Source organism: Mus caroli, unplaced genomic scaffold (genome assembly GCF_978045245.1).
Source record: "Mus caroli unplaced genomic scaffold, Mus_caroli_1 scaffold_4, whole genome shotgun sequence".
NCBI lineage: Eukaryota > Metazoa > Chordata > Mammalia > Rodentia > Muridae > Mus > Mus caroli.
The window spans coordinates 33,633,498-33,652,390 of NW_028227259.1; the positions used below are offsets into that span (position 1 = coordinate 33,633,498).

At 43.8% G+C, this 18,893-nt stretch overlaps 1 protein-coding gene across 1 annotated transcript; it reads right to left on the reverse strand.

The window, feature by feature from the left end:
- Window positions 1-92: 92 nt before the first annotated feature.
- Window positions 93-18,375, reverse strand: Ppm1g (protein phosphatase, Mg2+/Mn2+ dependent 1G). The gene is made up of 10 exons (XM_021163579.3): window positions 18,065-18,375; window positions 5,939-6,008; window positions 5,567-5,652; window positions 5,127-5,259; window positions 3,544-3,959; window positions 2,497-2,628; window positions 1,950-2,184; window positions 1,527-1,656; window positions 981-1,083; window positions 93-697 (listed from the first exon to the last, which is right to left on the reverse strand). The coding sequence occupies exons 1-10, from the start codon at window positions 18,182-18,184 to the stop codon at window positions 494-496; spliced, it is 1,629 nt and encodes a 542-aa protein (XP_021019238.1). The 5' UTR covers window positions 18,185-18,375; the 3' UTR covers window positions 93-493.
- Between the last annotated feature and the right edge of the window lie 518 nt (window positions 18,376-18,893).

Genomic DNA, 18,893 nt, shown 5'->3' on the forward strand with positions numbered 1-18,893 from the left:
AGAGGCTCGGGACCCACACAAGCATGCAGCAACAGCCGCCCACCACATATGGGGTCAGGGTAGGAGAGTAAAGCAGGACACTATGAGCACGATTAGTTTTTGTTTGGCCTTTAGTCTGAAAAAGTGTTGCTTGAAAGTGTACAACAGAGCGGGTGCAAGTGGCTAGGGGTCACAGAGCCGCCAATAAAAAAGAATGTCCTTAAATAAAGAGTAAAAATCAGAACTACCAGTCCTTCCCTCCAACACAACAGAGCACAGGCACAGAACCGATAGTCGATGAGCCCAAGGAGAGTAAGGAGGCTGAAGAGGACAGCAGAGCCTCCCAGGCTGCCGCGTGGGGGGTGGGGGGCCCTCTTTGTAATGGGCTGAGGAAAGCCACCCAGCCCCCTGCACACCTCATTACCCACTGCTAAGGCTAAAGAACAAGGACAAAACTCAGTCTCGGGTCCAAGGGCTCAGAAAACAGTCCACGTGGGCAGGGTCCGGTTGACCACTAGTCCCTCTTGGCCTTCTTTTTGTCACTGTTGCCAGTGTCTTCAGCCCCCTCCGTGGACAGCGCCTCCTCCAGTTTCCTCTTGCCACTCTCTGCCTGAAGCTCTACTGTGTTTCGGGGCTTGAAGCAAATGATGATGCACGTCATGTTGTCACACCCTGTACCATCCCCAGAAGTGTCTGGTGCCAGGCACTGATCCAGCAGCTACAAAAAGGTTAAGGCAGTTTAGCCATGGGGTTTGAACCAAAGTACCACAAGGCTTGTCCTTGCTAATACAAGATGGCAGGACAGAAGGAATGGGCAAGTTATCACAAAGAAGAAACCTGTGAATTTCTGAGGCCCAAGGCTATACCAGGGAAATGAGGAAAGATCCACCTTTTTAATCAAAGTCATCTAGTGTGTACAGTGATTCTACTCCCAGCCTCTGCTCTCATCTCAAGAGATGTGTCTGTGTAAACCAGGCACCCTCCTCCAACTTTAGACTCACCTCTTCCACAATGGATGACAATAACCGAAGCTCCCCGTTTTCATCACGTTGACTGATCTTTGATTGAATAAAGTCTACAACCTCCTGGCTGCTCATCACATTCCTGGGTCAAAAAATGACAGTCAATCTTTAATCCTACCAAAGAGAGGCAGGTAGGCATCAGTACTGATGCAGGCCAATTTCAACACCCCTGTAAATGCTCCTCGGCTTGGCCTGGGGCTTGGTGGGTGTTTTCAAAACATTTTAAAAAATAATTATCTATTTTAAGTAAATGAGTACACTGTAGCTGTCTTCAGACACTCCAGAAGAGTGCATCGGATCTCATTACAGATGGTTGTGAGCCACCATGTGGGTGCTGGAAATTGAACTCAGGACCTCTGGAAGAGCAGTCAGTGCTCTTAAGAGATGAGCCATCTCTCCAGCCCAGGCTCGGTGGTTTTAACTCACCAATAAGCCAGCCTTGAAGCTACCCTACTGTAACTCCAAGCCTTACGGAAGTAAGGTTGCACCAGGGTGTTTAAGGGCATTTCTTCCACCAGTGCTCACCAGATGCCGTCACAAGCAATGACCATGAATTCATGGTCATCAGTGAGAGTCAGCACTTTGATGTCAGGAAGGGCAGAAATCATCTGTTCCTGGGGTGGCAAGTTTTTGTTTCTCTTGTAGAAGTGGTCTCCTGAAAAGTAAGGACGGTGAGTAGTTTGACTAATTCCCAGACTTGTATTAGAGGTAGGTCAGATCTTTAAGTTTCATCTTTTCTAGTTTCAGATCTGCTCTCAGAACAAGGAGCTCATCTGCCTTTTTTAACATCCAGAACACAGGGAAAAGTATAACTTTACCATTTTACAGAGGTATTTAAGAACAAAGAAGGCATGAGCTTATTCTGAAGAGCACAGGGCTTAAACTTTGCTATTGGTAGTTTGGGACACAGGACAAAACCCCAAGATTGCCTAGTTTCTTAGTCCTTACCAATGGCCCTGGAGAGGTTGAGGCCTCCATTGACTCGTCCATCCATGGTGACCTTGCCACCAGCATTCTTGATGCGTGCCAGCTCCACTTCATCCTCTGGTTTGTGGTCATAGGACATATCTAAAGCTTTGCCAGCTTCGGACACCACACAGCGAGAGTCTCCTGCATTGGCCACAATCAACTGCTTCCCTCTGATCAGAGCCACCACCGCTGTTGTGCCACTGTCAGAACCAGGCTTAAAAGGAACAAGCGGAGCCTTGTGGAAGCTCCTCGGTAGGAGTGCAGCCCTCTGACCCAACTATCTATATGAGAGCTTTACCAATAGGAAGAGCTGTCCAGAGACAGCAGCATGCTCCCGATGCTCCCGTGCCCTTTCCAAGGCAAATCTATTCAGCCTACCCTTAAGAGTTCCTACTGCAGAATTAATTCTCCTGATGATGAATTAAAGACTAAAACACCAGGGGGATATACTTCCAAATATCAAACTCAGGAGACTTATACTTGTCCCTTGTCCTTTCCAAAGTCACTCATTCCCTCCCCCACACACCTCTTCTTTGCCTTCCATTCCAGGGACCATCATCTCTTCATCATCATCCTCTTCAGCCTCCTCCGTGTCATCCTCGTCTTCCTCGTTCTCTGCCTCCTCACTGCTGTAGCCGTCCTCGTCCTCACTACATTCCTACCAGGAAGATTCCAAGCTCCTGAGACTGGGTATTGAGACTCCCCAGTGCTCACCTTCCCCAACGTATACTCAAAGATATGACCAATCTCAGTATCATGAAAATCTGAGGCAAGGGACAGGCTAGGAAACGCATGACAAACTGGCATTCTGAACTGGGCTCCGATATCATCAGCAAAGATGTTTGGGCAATTTTCTCTGGGGAAGATCAAACCAGCCAGTCAAAACACCTTCCAGAGAATAAATTGTTGGAAAAAGGAGAAACCCAAATATCTAAAGTAATAAAACCACCTTCCTGTTCTTCTCTAGGAGTCAGATCCTGAAAGGCCAGAACTAAATCACTCTGTTGTGCTAGAGAGAGGGCTCAAAGGGTTGAGTCTGGTGACCCATCCCTGAGGTTCAATCCTCGGGACTCACGTGGGAGAAAGAGAAAGCTATTCCTCTCAAGTTGTCCTTGAGCCTCCACAAGCATGCCCTGGCATTCAGGTATACACACACACAACACAAAATAAAATACATGTTTATTTTTAAATATTAAAGAAAAGCCATTTTTCTTGAATATAAAAAATCAACAAAAGAAAAGGTAAGGGTTAAAGGAACTTGTAATGGCAGAGACAACGTACTCAAAGGCTATAACCTCGAATACCTGAGTTTTGGAAAATGATTTAAGGTATAAGAAAGAGGAGGTGAGATGGTCAATTAGGTGCTAGCTGTTAAGCCCAATAACCCAGGCCTCACATGAAAGAAGTAGGGAACTGGCTCATGCACTTTATATATCCTCTGACCTCAACAAACAAGCCATGACACTATACACGAACACACACACACATACTCTCACAAAATATAACAAAAACTTTAAAGTACCAAAGAGGCCCTCACAGCACCCTTAATCCGGTCTGAGCTCATAACCCTTACCTCACTGTCATCCTCCTCTTCCTCCACCTCATCTGATTCATCTTCACTGTCCTCAAAGAACTTGGACTTAGCAACTCGAGGCAGCTTGTCAGAGGCTGAAGAGCAGGAAGGTCCAGCCTCACCAGTAGCAGTACCAGGCTCACCAATTTGGCCTGCCTCAGTCCCATGTTCTGAGTTGGAGGAAAGGCCTGTGTGGCCTTTGGCTGTGGGGCCATTTTCCTGGGAAGGAGTTTCCCTAGATGGGTCCTCAGGTCCAGCCTCCCCATTGAGGCCCTGGGGCCCTGGTTCATCGCCTGTCCCAATTCCAGATTTGGTGTGGGGAGGGACCTTCTGACAGTTCTGCCCATATCGTGTCAGCAGCTCTTCAATAGTCATGGTAGCCTCTTCATGCAACAATGCAGCCTCCTCATTGTCCACTGCAGAGAAAGACTACATCAGAGCCCCATCCCAGACTCCTCACAGATCAGCCCCTTTGATGACTCTTGTAACCCGAGGCTTCCTCATTACCTTCTACCTCTGAGGCTCCTCACTATTCGTGTCTGGGAAAAACTGTCCCTTGCTTCTTCCTTGATAGACTGTTCCTGATCTTTTATTCCTTTCTTAGTCAGAAGAACAACAGTCATACTTCCCCATTGTACCTCTCCTTTATATTATTAAGTTGAAACTTTTACTCTGACTGAGGCCCAGAAAGCCCATATAATAGCTTAGGAGAAGGGCTAAGTTGTAATCTATGGCTATCAAGCATAATGACTGCCTCAGTCCTGAAGAAAAACTCAGCACATACATAAAACGGGAACCAGGAAAACTTCGTCAGAGTAACAAAATCTAACACACGCAAAAATGCTTAGAGCTATGCACTGAACAAAGGTTACTTCTCTTTATCATAACATTACATACACACACACACACACACACACACACATACATAGTGTAGGTGTAAGGTTTTTTGTTTTGTTTTTGTTTGTTTTAAACTAAAAGTTGAAAACTAAAAAGTTTTTCAAGACAGGGTTTGTCTGTGTAGCCCTGGCTGTCCTAGAACTTACTCTGTAGACCAGGCTGGTGTTGCACTCAGAGATCTGCCTGCCTCTGCTCCCCTTATAGCCCATATAAGGTTGTTTTCTTATTTTATTTTTTACATCCAGACTGAAGTTTGCCCTCCCTCCTCTCCCCCCAGTACCTCTACCTATATCCACTCCTTCTAATTCTCTTCAGAAAAGGGTGGGCATTCTAAGGCTATCAACCAAACAAACATGGCATATCTAGTTGCAATAAGACTAGGCACCTCCCCTCTTATTAAGGCTGGACAAGGCAACTCGGTATGAAGAAAGGGGTCCCAAAAGTCAGCAAGAGTCAAGAGATAGCCCCTGCTCCCACTTTTAGAAATCCCACAAGACTAAGGAACTCAACCATAACATATATGCAGGGGGCCTAGGTCAGTCCTATGCAGACTCCCTGATTTTTGGTTCAGTCTCTGTGGGCTCCCATAAGCCAGTTTAGTTGATTCTTGTGGTGTCCTTTCATGAAGCCATCCATCATTTCTTGGAACTGATAACCAACTGTTCATTTCTTTCTAACACACTCACCATCATCCTCATCTGCTACTTTGTCTTTATCATCCTCATCTTCAGTGGGTCTCCCTGCAATCTGGGCCAGTTCCTTAATGACTTCCTCTGTGGTCAGCTTGGCATCAATAGCCAAGAAGGCATCTTGTAAAGCCTGAATGTAAGCAAAGTAGTATAAGACAACTACAGTGGATACAAACCAGCTACCCAATACACCCAGCTGTAGGCACACAATGGGGATGCACATTCATGGGGGTCAATCATAACAAGACACACAGATAGATAAAGTAAGAGAACAAGGTAAGTCTAAAAATACCCAAGCCTCTTTGGGGTTTGAGGCATAGAACTCTTTAAGAGGAAATACAATAGATAAGCAATAGCTAGACTGCAAAGAGAAGCCAAAGATTGGAAAACCAGGGAGAACCCTCCAAGTGGAGAATTAACAGTGTAAAAAGACAGACCTTCTGAAGCTTGCCTTCCTTGTAGGCCTTCTGATCTTTGATAATATCAGGAAGATATTTGGCACAGTACAAGGCAACCTCTTCCCCTAAAAGAAAGGTTTTATTAACAAAATAGTGTGTCCTCACACAAGGACACAGGTGATGAACACCTTAGCACACCTGAGACCTAGCTACAGAACAACAGCAGAGTGTGACACCCTGAAAACATTTCCCTAGCACTCTGAGTACATTAATAAAGTCCTTGACATTTTCTTATCCATTATACTTAGTTCAATCATGGAAAGTGGAAGAACAAAGAATCCCTTTCTTGCCCATCAGTATTGTCTGAGATAGGGGTCTTACACTGTTACCAGTATGATCTCTTAAAGTTACCTCCATGTCCATCGTAGACAGAAAACATGGCTGTCTCATTGTCCAGCTCAGGAATACAGTTGTGAGCATCCTAGAAGAAAGAACAGAATTCAGAATGCCTCATCAAGTTAAAACACTATTTCTCCTGTATTTCAGGACACAAGGTACTTTCATATCTTTGTAGCATAACCCTTCTCTGACGGGCCAGACATGGACGATAGCTGCTAAGTAAACCTAGACCTGACCCTTTGGAGCTACAGAAAGACTCAGAATGCAGACTCTTTTGTTCTGTTTGTTGTTGTTGTTGTTGTTTTGAAAGAGGGTTTCTCTGTGTAGCCCTGGCTATCCTGGAATTTACTTTGTAGACCAGGTTGCCCTTGAATGTACAGAGATCTGCCTGCCTTTGCCTTCTGAGTGCTGGGATTAAAGGCGTGCACCACCACCCAGCCTAGAATTCAATCTCTTTAAATTTACTTCTGAGCCCAAATGATGGCTCAGAGTTAAGGTGCTTGCTGACAACCCTATCTGCTTAAGTTTGATCCCCAGTAGAAGGAAAGAACAAATTCCTACATGTTGCCCTCTGACCATACGTTATTATGGCACATGAAGACCCTTCCTCCAAACTAAATAAGTAAATATATGTGATAAAAGATAAAGCTATTGGCTGGGTGTGGTGGCGCATGCCTTTAATCCCAGCACTTAGGAGGCAGAGGCAGGCGAATTTCTGAGGCTTGCCTGGTCTACTGGTCTACAGAGTGAGTTCCAGGACAGCCAGGACTACACAGAGAAACCCTGTCCCAAGAAAACCAAAACACACACACACACAAAAGATAAAGCTATTTCTAGACCCATCTCTGAATAAATATTGAATAAACATTTTCAAGAAAGAAAATACTAAAGAGTATAGCAAGAGAACCTCCTTAGGACCTCACAAACCTGAAAAATAAAGAGACTCCTACAGAAGACTTTAATAGTACCACACAATACTGCACCAAACATACTTAACTCAAGAAGCTATCCTCAGCTTAGAGAAATTAGATTTACAAGGGAATTCTCTTTACAACAAATTCAATTCCAATGGCACAGCACATCTGAAAGGAAGTTAGTTGGAAAAGGCCCTGGCCACGCTAACATTTTTTTCATTAAAAAGTTTGACTGCAGAAAAACAAAAGAAAGAAAAAATATATAAAACAAAATGTTTGACTGTATTCTTCTAACAAATTTCTAATGCCTCAAAATAATGTTGCAAAGTAGGACAAAGTTCAAGCAAACCCGTTAAGTCTGTGCTGCAGCTTATTCTACCATACCCTGGAGACAATCCAAACTCCCTTCAGATACTCTTCAGACAGAGGGCTAAATGCTAATCAATGCTGTACTTTGGTTACTTACCTTGCAGGGGTTAATTTCAATAATAATTTTCCTTTCTCTTTCAGGTATCAGCATTTAAAACTTTATATCAATATTGAGAATATCTGAATGTAGTAATTATTCTATTGGAGCTGAACTAAGTCTATGGAACAGTTCTTGGGTAAGAAAATAAATCATAAGGCAGGGAAGAAAGACATCAAAAAAGGATTTTGCTCTTGGTCTTAGTGCCATCTTCCTTGAGATTCCTGCGCCATGAGAGTGAAGTGGCAGAAGAGAATGCACAGGCTGAAGCGCAAGAGAAGAAAGAAGAGGCAGAGGTCCAAGTAAGCCAGCCTGTGCACCTACGACGCCTGCAGGAGCAGAAGTGAGGGATGCTGAGGGCCGGGACAAGCTATCGGACTGTGTGCTGCCATCGGCAATGAGTCTCAGTAGACCTGGAACGTCACCTCGCCACGATTGCCTGGAGAAATGACCGCCTTTCTTACAACCAAAACAGTCCCGCTGGCCCTCTGCCCTGGACCCCTGGCACTCTGGACTAGCTCTGTTCTCTTGTGGCCAAGTGTAGCTCGTGCACAATAAACCCTCTTGCAGTCAGCTGAAAAATAAAAAAGGATTTTTACCCCCTTCCCGGAAACAAACATAATATCTTTTTGTCTCCTCTCCAGAACCTAGTTAATTACCACAGGCCAAAGGCCTCTTCCAACAAGCCATGCTAGCTAGCCTCCTTTCCATCTAAGCCAGTGTTTATCTTCCTAGACCTTCCTACTCTCTGTTTGTTTGTTTGAGCTTTTCTAGCCAAGGTTTCTCTGTGTAGCCCTGGCTGTCCTGAAATGCCACTCTGTAGACTAGGCTGTCCTCATACTCAGAGAGCCACTTGCCTCCGCAGGTGAGTTTTGGGAATAAAGGTGTGCATCACCATGACCAGCCTGCTTTGTTTTGTTTTTGAGACAGGATCCCGATATGTGGCTATCCTCAAACTCAATGACTCTCCCCTCTCATCCCTGTAAGTGTTGGGATCACAGGATAAGTCACTATACTTAGCCTTTCCCAAATACTTTTCTTTTCTTTTCTTTCTTTTTTTTTTTTTTCGAGACAGGGTTTCTCTGTCTAGCCCTGGCTGTCCTGGAACTCACTCTGTAGACCAGGCTGGCCTTGAACTCAGAAATCCGCCTGCCTCTGCCTCCCGAGTGCTGGGATTAAAGGCGAGCGCCACCACGCCTGGCTGTTCTTAACCTCTTAAATCTTCTTACTTCTTCCTGTGGAATTGTAATTGTCCCTGCCAACACTAATAGCGGTCCCTCCTCACCTTCCTAGCTGCCATTCATCTATTAGAGGGCTGCTCAATTATCCCTGGTAGCTTTAATCACATTTGTTCCTGCCTTACTTTGTTTTAAGGCACTCACTCACCCTTACACCGGAGTATAACCCAATCTCCTAATTCTAAAGCTGTTTTCCAACTACTCCACTTTTAACACACATGCTGCTTCCGCTACCTAGCAAAGAATGTACATACTTAATCTTTTCTCCTTCTTCATAATACTACTCCCTATTCTCACTGCTCTTGTCTGTTATACTCTACATCTCAGTGACTCTAAGAGGCCTTTCCCAACTACACCAATGCTCTAATCCTGCAGTCTTTCTTGCCTTTACCAATGATTGGACACTGAACAGATACTATCTCACATTGTCATACAATGTTCCGTGAGAAAGAGAAGTCCTATGACCAAAGCCAGATTTTAAACCAGCATGCAAAAGCAAAGAAGACTGTCTTGAGTTCCCTTACTGCTCTGGGGTCTAATGCTACCACAGTATAGCAGGTCCTCCATGTCTGCTTAGGATGGTGCTATGGTTTGCCGCCCACAGGTGTATGTATATGCTCTAGAGAGGCCAGGCACCCAGTATAGTAGTAACACGACTTTAAAGTAAGACCTAGTAGAAGGGATTTAGGGAGAGGTTCCAACCTCATAAACAGAGTAAAGGTGCCTTTCCAGAATGGGTCAAGTCTGGTAGGGTGTATTACTTCCACGAGACCGCTTATCATGAAGAGAAAGAGACAGAGAGCCTGAGTCATCTCTAGTCCCTTGCTTCCTATGTCTTAACAACGATTTCTTCTACATGTACTCCTAACATTTGCTACATGGTTCTCAACAGAGTGGAGCAAATCATGCTTGAACTTCCAAATTTGTGAGTTGAAACTTTTGTTTATAAAGTACACGCCTTCAGGTATTTTGTCACAGCAATGCAAAACAGATTAACAAAGACGAAGTATTCCCAAATGTCTCAGGATAACTACCTTAAAGATATCTTCTTCACTTACTGCATGACACCCAGAAATATAATTATTGTGATGTTTAGAAGAGATGACTCAGAATACACACAACATGAGTCACCTGAGTAAGGCTTTTAGGCCTTGGTCTTACTAAGTCCAACAGCCCTTTTGACATTCTAAACAACAGGTTCATCCACATTAATAAAGAGTTAATTAATTCTCTTCTGATGCTAGTCTCCTGACAGCTGTTCTGTTTTCAAATCAACCATTTACATTTATGATATATACATTTACCTAAATCCTTGTTAAGTCAAGATAAAAGATTCAATGGCAGTTAGGAAGGGAATTAATTATCTTTCTAATTTTAAAAAGCCACCTGGGGTGGTATATGCTATATAATTCCAGAATGTGGGAAGTAAATCTGGAGAATCAACAATTAAAAGATTAGTTGGGCATTGGTAGCGCATGCCTTTAATCCTAGCACTTGGGAGGCAGAGCCAGGCAGATCTGTGAATTTGAGGCCACCCTTGTCTACAGAGTGAGTTCTGAGATGGCCAGAGCCACACAGAGAAATCCTGTCTGAAAAAAACCAAAAACCAAACCAAACCAAAAATAAAAAAATATAATATCCTCAACTATACAATGAGTTTGAGACCAGCCTGGACAACACCAGACCCTGTCTCAAATTACCAAACAAAAGGACCAGTGATAGGGCTTAGCAGGTAAAGATGCCTGCTATCAAACCTGATGTTCAGTCCATGGGTTCCACACAGGGGGAAAGGAGAGAACTGACACTCACAAGTTATCCTCTGACCTTTATATGTGCACTACGGTATGTGAATGGCTCTCCCACCCAACACACACATAAGAAATAAATGTACTAATAATAAACAAACCAAATAGCCTTACAAGATAATGTAATATCATATAATTTTAAAAATTAGGTACATTCAGGCTGAGAGATGGCTCAGTTGGTAAAATGCCTACCATGCAATTAAGTTCTGATTCCCAGCACCCAGATAAAAGTCAAATAGTGCTGGGCTACATGACCCTGTCTCAGAAAACAAAACAAAGTAGCTGGGCAGCAGCATGCATCTGTGATCCTATATCCCTGGGTGTGGGAATGGGAGGCAGAGATAGGTAGACCTCTGGAGTTCATCAGTGACATCTCAAAAAATATGATGACAGAGATTCAAGAAGATACAGGAAACCACCTGACGCCAATTTCTGGTTGCACATGCACCCATGGACACAACCACTTAAGTAAGTAGGTACGACACACACAACATATACATTATATGCGTATATTTCTTGAAGAATAAAAATTAAGTCAGGCATGGTTGGTACATACCTGTAACCTCAGCAGTTGGAAGGCAGAGACACAAAGAGAGGTCAATACAAGTAGATTATTCTAGGCCATTTAGAGCTACAATAGTGAGATCCTGCCTTAATTTCTCTACCATCAAAAGAAGAAGAAAGGAGAAGGAAGAGGAGAAAGTAGTAAGCAGCAGCAGCAGCAGCAGCAGCACAGAATAGTGGTTGTCATATAGACCATAGAATAGTGGTCGTCAGGGACTGAAGAAATGTCCTGGGAGTAGAGTTCTAGCTTTCCAAAATGAAGAGTGCTGAAAATTAGTTACACGGCATGAATATACTGAATACTACAAAACTGCATTTTCATTTTAAAATAGGGTTTTGTGTAGCATGGGGGAGCCTTGAACTCCTTCCTGTCCCTACCTCCCAAACACTGGCATTACAGACATACTATCACATTCAGCTTTAAACTGTTGTATCTGAGTGGTTAGCATGTAAATTTTATGTGTAACAATTAAAACCTTAGCCAGGAGTAGAAGCATATATCATTACAATCCCAGGATTTGGGAGGCATGCAAAGCATGAATACTGCTGTTAGAGGTCAACTTGGGCCAACCAGTGAGGACTGTCTCAAAAAGACCTGAAAACAATTAAAACAACAACAAAACCTCACAACTTACCACACTAAGTCTAAGTTAAGAAGGTTTCATTGGTGAATTCTACCAACAGAAACATTAATAAAATTGATCCTATTAGTTAACATAAGTAATCTAGAGATGATTTAAATACTATGGGAAGGTTTAAATGAATTATATATAAATATAACACTATTATTATTAACAATAATTTAGTTTTTGAGAATAATATAGCCTTTGCTAGCCTGGAACGCACTATAAAATAAGGCTGGCAGGCTGGGCAGTGGTGGTGCACGCCTATAATCCCAGCACTCGGGAGACAGAGGCAGGTGGATTTCTGAGTTCAAGGCCAACCTGTCTACAAAGTGAGTTCCAGGACAGCCAAGGTTATACAGATAATCCCTCCCGGTCTCGAAAAAACAAAACAACAACAAAAGGCTGGCCTGAGATATGACTGCCTCTGCTTCCACAATGCTGGTAATAAAACCATGCAACATCATATCTTCCACATCCGGGCATGGTGGTGCATGCCTTTAATCCCAGCACTCTGGAGGCAGAGGCAGGCGGATTTCTGAGTTCGAGGCCAGCCTGCTCTACAAAGTGAGGTCCAGGACAGCCAGGGCTATACAGAGAAACCCTGTCTCGGGAAAAAAAAAAATCATATCTTCCTAATTTCATATAAGGGACTTGATAATCTTATCAACAGGGTGACCTGAATCTTTGTGGATTCCAAGAGACACTTGTACTAATTCTTCACAAACAGATAAAGAGGCGATATTTCTAACTCACTCTATGAGGACCTATTATCCTCATACTAAAACCAAACAAGCTAGTCATTTGGTGGTGGTACATGTTGTTAATCTTGGCACTCAGAAGGCAGAGGTAGGTGAATCTCTGTGAGTTCAAAGCTGGCCTGATCTACAAATTGAGTTCCAAGACTGCCAGGGCTCTGTAGAAAAATCCTGTCTCCAAAAACAAAAACAAACAAAAAACAAAACAACAACAACAAAACTCAACAAAATAGTAGCCAACAAAATCCAGCAACACTCCAAAAGGGCTACTTATACTTAATGACCCCCCCCAAAAATAAAAAATAATATGCTGAATATAGCTAGACTTAGCATTCAAAATTAATGGTGTATGCCAAAGCCACATGGTTAGCTTAATAGATTTAAAAACATAAATAAAAGCATTTGACAGGGGTGGAGAGATAACTCAGCCATTAAGATCACTTACTGCTCTACCAGGACCCAAGTTCAAGTCCTCGCACCCACACACATTAGGCAGCTTACAAATATCTACAAACCCTCCTGGACTCAATTCTGTGGGCAACTGCACACACACATCAAAAAACACAAAATAGAATCCTTATGTTAAAAAAAAAATGACAGTACTTAACAAAGTCTAGGACAGACATAACCAAATTAGGGGAAAAAGAACCTCCTCATGCTGATAAGAGCTTATCTGTAAGGGACAGAGACAAAGCTCAGTGGCAGTATTCTCACAATACCAAAAACTTGCAGTGGCCACAGGTTTTTCCTTACACACCGGGCAGTGAACAGAAAGTTCCTGAAACTCCTTCTCTATGTTCAATTAGTTTGCTAGTACAAATCACTAAATTCAGGAAAATATTTATAGTGAATCCAGGGCTGGGCATCACTGAACTTTCTCAATCTACAGCTTTCATGCCCTCTGGTGATGATCACATTTTTCAAGAATCTCCATACATTCTATTGTAAGCCCCCAAGAACTCCTTTGGTATTATATAGGCACTGATTAATCAAAGTATTGGCCATTAACAGATCAGCCCCTCTACTGTCCCTGGAGGTTAAGGATGTGTGCTGAAAAGCCCTAACCATCTAATGCCCTAGAGAGATGCAGGAGCTACCAGCTGTCACCCAGTCCATTAGCACATAAAAAGACACCACTTTGATGAATTCAAGGATTTTAATATGACAGACAATATGGGAAATAGGCAAATATACATTTCCTAATATCACTCCTAGCAATTCCATTCTTAGGTATATACCCAAGATATATTTCCACACAAAAAGTTGTATACATATGTAGGCAAATGTGCAGATCTTAACATCTATTAGCAATGAAGAAACAAAATTAAGAGAAACATTATTCAGTATTAAAAAGCCATGGAATGAGTCAGAATACATCAATGCCAGTTTAAAAATATCATATATAGGAAGCTGGAAGAAATAGCTCACTGGTTAAAAGCATTGGTTATTCTTGCCGAACCAAAACCTGGATTTGGTTCCCAGCACCAACATGACCTCCCAGTGACTCAACTATCTGTAACTCCAGTTCCAGAGGATCCAACACTCTCTTCTGGCTTCTATAGGCACCAGACAGTCCTGTGAGGAGTTCAAGGTCATCTTCAGTAAGTTTGAAGTTATATAAAACCATTTCAATCAAAACAAATAAATCATCTTGAGAGTTTTCTATTCAACATGATATTCAAGTCAAGATGTTCTTGTAAAAAAATTTAAGATGTGTTTTTATTTTATGTGTATGGGCATTTTGCCTGAATTATCTGTGCATCACATGTGTAGCTGGTATCCAAGCAGGCCTGAAAGAGGCCTGGAGGTGTAAGATCCCCTGAAACTGGATTTACAGAAGGCAGTTGTTAGCCTCCATACTGGGGTCCTTTGGAAGAGCATCAAGTTGCTCTTATCTGCTGAGACATTATCTATTCAGTCCTTCAATAATCTTTTATGATGACCACTCAAAGTTAGATTCAAAACATATCAATACCAAATAGGGCGTGGTGATCCAAACCTGTAATCCTAGCACTCAGGAGGCAGAGATAGGAGGATATCTGCGAGCTCCAGAACAGACAGGGCTGCATAATAAATCCCTGTTTCCTACCCTCAGCTTCTCAAAAAGGCTGCAGAAATAACAGAAAATAAGTAAAGGCACTTGCCACCAAGTCTGGGCAACCTGAGCTCAATCCTAGGACCTCCATGGTAGGAACAGAAATGAAATTTCCACAAGCTGTCCTTTGAACTCCTCATGTGTGCTATAACACACGCATATCCACACACAAACAATGCTTTAAAAAAAAAAAAGATACAGAGTTTTTAAAAGGAGGAAAGTAGTGGAGAGATGGCTCAGCAGTTAAGAGCACTGGCTGTGCTTCCAGAGGTCCTGAGTTCAATTCCCAGCAACTACATGGAGGCTCACAACTATCTATAAAGGGATCTGATGCCCTCTTCTGGCATCCAGGTATACATGCAGAAAGAGCACTCATTAAAAAAAAAAAAAAAAAAAAAAAAAAAAAAAAAAATCGCACGCCTTTAATCCCAGCACTCAGGAGGCAGAGGCAGGAGGATTTCTGAGTTCGAGGCCAGCCTGGTCTACAAAGTGAGTTCCAGGACAGCCAGGACTATAGAGAGAAACCCTGTCTCAAAAAAACCAAAAAAAAAAAAAAAAAATTATGGAGAGGTAGCTCAGTGGTTGACTGCTCTTCTAGAGGTCCTGAATTCAATTCCCAGCAACCACATGGTGGCTCACAACCATCTGTAATGGGACTGATGCCCTCTTCTGGTGTCTGAAGACTGCTACAGTGTATTCATATACATTAAGTAAATAGTATTTCTTTAAAAAGTTAAAAAAAATTAAAGAGGAGTATTTATTGAATTTTTGTAACATCCCAACTCTCCACAAAACTGTTTTCTTTCGGAGGAGCCTCAACATTCCTTTTCCTTTTAACAGTACATTGCGTTTAAACTGGACTTCTCACCAGTCACCAAAACCTCACAATTTGTTTGTTTCTCAGCACCTCCTTCTCCTTTTAACTCCACAGGATAGCTCAACAAGCTGGAGGATCCCTCCAAATCACAAAGAAGGGGGGTATCACCACAGCATTCTGACACCCTCCCCCAAATCCTAGTTCTACAGCAAGAGGGTTGGAGAGAATGAGACAGAAGGTATGAAATGCCAGCTTTTGGTGACTACCATCCACTCTTGGTTCAAGAGAGAGAGTAAAACAGGTTTAAAGCTGTGTCAGACTTTTACTAATTTCTGTAAGGTAAACCAAGACAACCTTATCTGAACCCAGTCTTTAGAATCAAGCCAACAATGTAAATGGGCCTCATTAATTGGTGGAATTAAGTCTATTCCTTAGGAAAAGAGGAACCAAGACATAGCATAACTCTTTCCCCACCTTTTTGGCCTATTGAACTATATACACTCTTAGATCAAGATCTTATTTTCTGAAAAATTCTTCTAAGAGACTAAAAACTTTAGTAACTTTCTTACAATAGCAAAGATACCATGTAATACTTTGAGGGAGGACACAAACCTAGGAAGAAAGTATCTATGCAGCAGAAAGGGATCTTAAATAGCACTTCAAGATCAGGCATATTTACTCAAACAAAAGTAAATCCAGGAATAGCACAGCAGGACGGCTTTAATGCTCAAACATTGCCTTTTAGAGTGAAGATTATGGTCTCAAGAACAGTTGAGCAAAATTCTTCATACCAAACAGCCCTAAACTCAAAATGAAGTAGATTTTTAATCACCAATGGAGGAACCAAAACACAGAGGGAAATGCTTAGCAGAGAAGTAAAATCACAGAATTCTTAGACCTGAAAACACTCAACTCAATTCATAAAAAAACTAGAAAGAGTTCCCCCCAAAGTGGAAAAACCATTTCATTCCACATAAATGGAAATTAAGAAACAAGAAACTTGAAAAGTCTATGAGACGAGAAAATAAGAACCCCACAGCCTAACCCAAACACCAGCCAGACTAACATTATGGCTTTCCTTCCACCACCACCCACCCCAACCCCCACTGCACTTGAGAGAACTAGTTATCAGCAGAGGCCAGAAGAGGGCACCGGATTCAGTGGAGCTGGGACCACAGGTTGGCTTTTTTTTTTTTTTTTTTTCTGGTTTTTCAAGACAGGGTTTCTCTGTAGCCTTGGCTGTCCTGGAACTCACTCTGTAGAATTGGCTGGCCTCGAACTCAGAAATCCGACTGCCTCTGCCTCCCAAGTGCACCACCACGCCTGGCTTTTTTTTTTTGAACCACAGGTTGTTGTAACCTCCTTGACATGGGCACTGAGAATCACACTCTGGTCCCCTGTAAGAACAGCAAGTGCTCTTAGCCGCTGAGCCAATCCCCAAGGCTTTCCTTCTGAAGCTATACTCAGGTATCTCTAACTTTACCCAGTCAGTACTACCGCATGCCACTGAGAAATATGAAAGCCGTGCTTCATCTTGACACCTATGTAAGAACAGCACCTATTGTCTTGAACACCTTAATACAATTCTTTGTATCAAGGTATAAGTACCCTAATCTTTCTAGGCCTCAATTTCCAAGCTATCAAATGTGGGCACTGAGCCAAATGAATAGGGCCCTCTCCTTGCTGAAATTATTTATCTAGATGCTGGATCTAGGCAATGCTAGAGCCATAATCAAAAGCTGGTGAGAATAGCTTTTGAGTCTGAGAACAAACCATTTAGGTTCACACTGTCATTCCAGAGCTAACCACAGGGAGGAGCGAGAGAATTTGAGGAAAAAAAAAAAAAAAAAAAAACCAAAGGAAACTATTTGGCTGTTACCTGTAGCCCACCTACTAACTGGATAAACCCTCGATTCCAGACATAATTAGAACTTTTCACTGGTCCCTCTACCTAGACTTCACACAAAATTTCTCAAAGACACCTATTCCCTGTTCATTGTAGTTTCACATCCATTTGCTCAACACTGTCAATCCAATTGATTGCTTTCCCTTTCATCCAAAGTGGACTTTTCTTTTTAAAAAAAAAAAGTTATTCGTAGATGGTGACAAAAAAAGATTGATGACAAGACTGAAAATCGAGTAAACTAAATTATATGCAGAGGAAAATGACAACTTAGTAAGTTTTGAAGAAATCGAGTAAGAAAAAATTACAAGCATATTTAAAATAAAAAATAAAAGCAAGCCTAGTGACAGACACAATTCCTTTCCTAAAGGCCATAAAAGATTTCGAAAAGAATACGAACGAGTGACAATTCTCGAAGGTCAAGCGGGGTTTCTGAAATTAACATGAGGTGTCTAAGGCTAAAAGCAACTGAGGGTTAAGAATGGAAAGCACATTATTACCCGGGCTCCTTTTCGCCATCAAGTTTGTAGCCCCAAGAGGCCTGCCACATTACATATTTCAAGAATAAAAACGAACCAGTCATTCACATCTATTCGACCAATAAGCGAACAAATAAGAGTCTTCCCTCTGACAACTACACCCCATGCCGCTGGAAAAGCTGGAGGGCTGGGTTGGCACCAGAGGATGGCGCGAAGGTACGGAGAGACGGCGGCCAGTAGGCGGAAGGTGCCTCTTCTCACATGGCAGGGCTCCCGCAGCCACTAGCCATCAGGCCGCGGTCCCCAAGCTCTAGCCGCTCCATCTTCGCCCGGATCCCGCGCTTGCCGCCGCCTCCCGCACCGTGGCTGCAGGCTCTCGTCAGGGACCCTTGCTTGAGGAGAACCCCATCCCCCTCGCTCCCTTTCTCTGTCAGGTTCCTGCCATGCAGTGGCCAGCCGCTGGGGCCCTGTCTCACCTCCATGGAGACGCGCCAGCCTTGCATGGCGGAGAAGCCGTAGGGCAGCGGGAGCCGCGGGGCGCCAACCCCGTCCCCGGAGCACTTCACCGTGTTGGGCTGAGAGAGGTAGGCACCCATGGCGACGGATGGCTGGCTACCTGAGAGACAGGTAAGCGGGACGCGACCCTTGCCGGCGCCGGAGCCGGGGCCCCTGGGGGCGCGCGTGGCAAGGAGCGGGCCCGGCTGCGCAGTCGACGCAAGGTGCCGGCGAAAGGCGCGAGGCCGGCTAGGAGGCGGTAACGGGACAGGAGCGGGGAGAGGGCGGAAGCGGAAACCGCGCTGCTCCAGGCCCCGCCCTACTGGCGCGGTGAGTCGCTGCGGGCGGTCATTTCCTTAGCAACTCGCCCCGCCCTCGGGGACAACGGCCCGCCCAACCGCCGTTCCCGCGAGACTGGTTGCCACGCCCCCCCAACGGCCGGGGCTGGAGGGAGCCTTGGCGCTGTGCGGCCATCTCCACGCTGACCGTGCTTTACCACTGGGCTCTGGCCTCAGCAGTTTTTGCCTGAAGTCTCTATTGTGTGGGACCTGGGGCTTCCAGTCGCGTTCTGCGGTTTTGTCAGCCCTGTCCCTCCCTCTCTCCCTCCACACGCCCTCAGATTCCGACAAACCCCGCCGGATTCGGTTCAATTAAAATTGACTAGCGTTTGTTCTGCGCTTCCGCGGTCTTTGGACAGGCTCTGTGAGGCCTGTACTGACAAAGGAAAACGGAGACCTAGGTCTGTGGAAAAATTCGAATTAATACAGGGTAGAAACTGTTTGGTGCAGTGCTGGGTGAGGCGAGAGCAAA

Coding starts and splice junctions, on each gene's coding strand:
- Ppm1g (XM_021163579.3), bottom strand. CDS start 18,184: ATGGGTGCCTACCTCTCTCAGCCCAACACGGTGAAGTGCTCCGGGGAC. Junction 3,960..5,126: donor AGTAGCAGATGAGGATGATG/GTGAGTGTGTTA, acceptor CTTTCTCTGCAG/TGGACAATGAGGAGGCTGCA. Junction 2,185..2,496: donor GAATGGAAGGCAAAGAAGAG/GTGTGTGGGGGA, acceptor GTTCCTTTTAAG/CCTGGTTCTGACAGTGGCAC.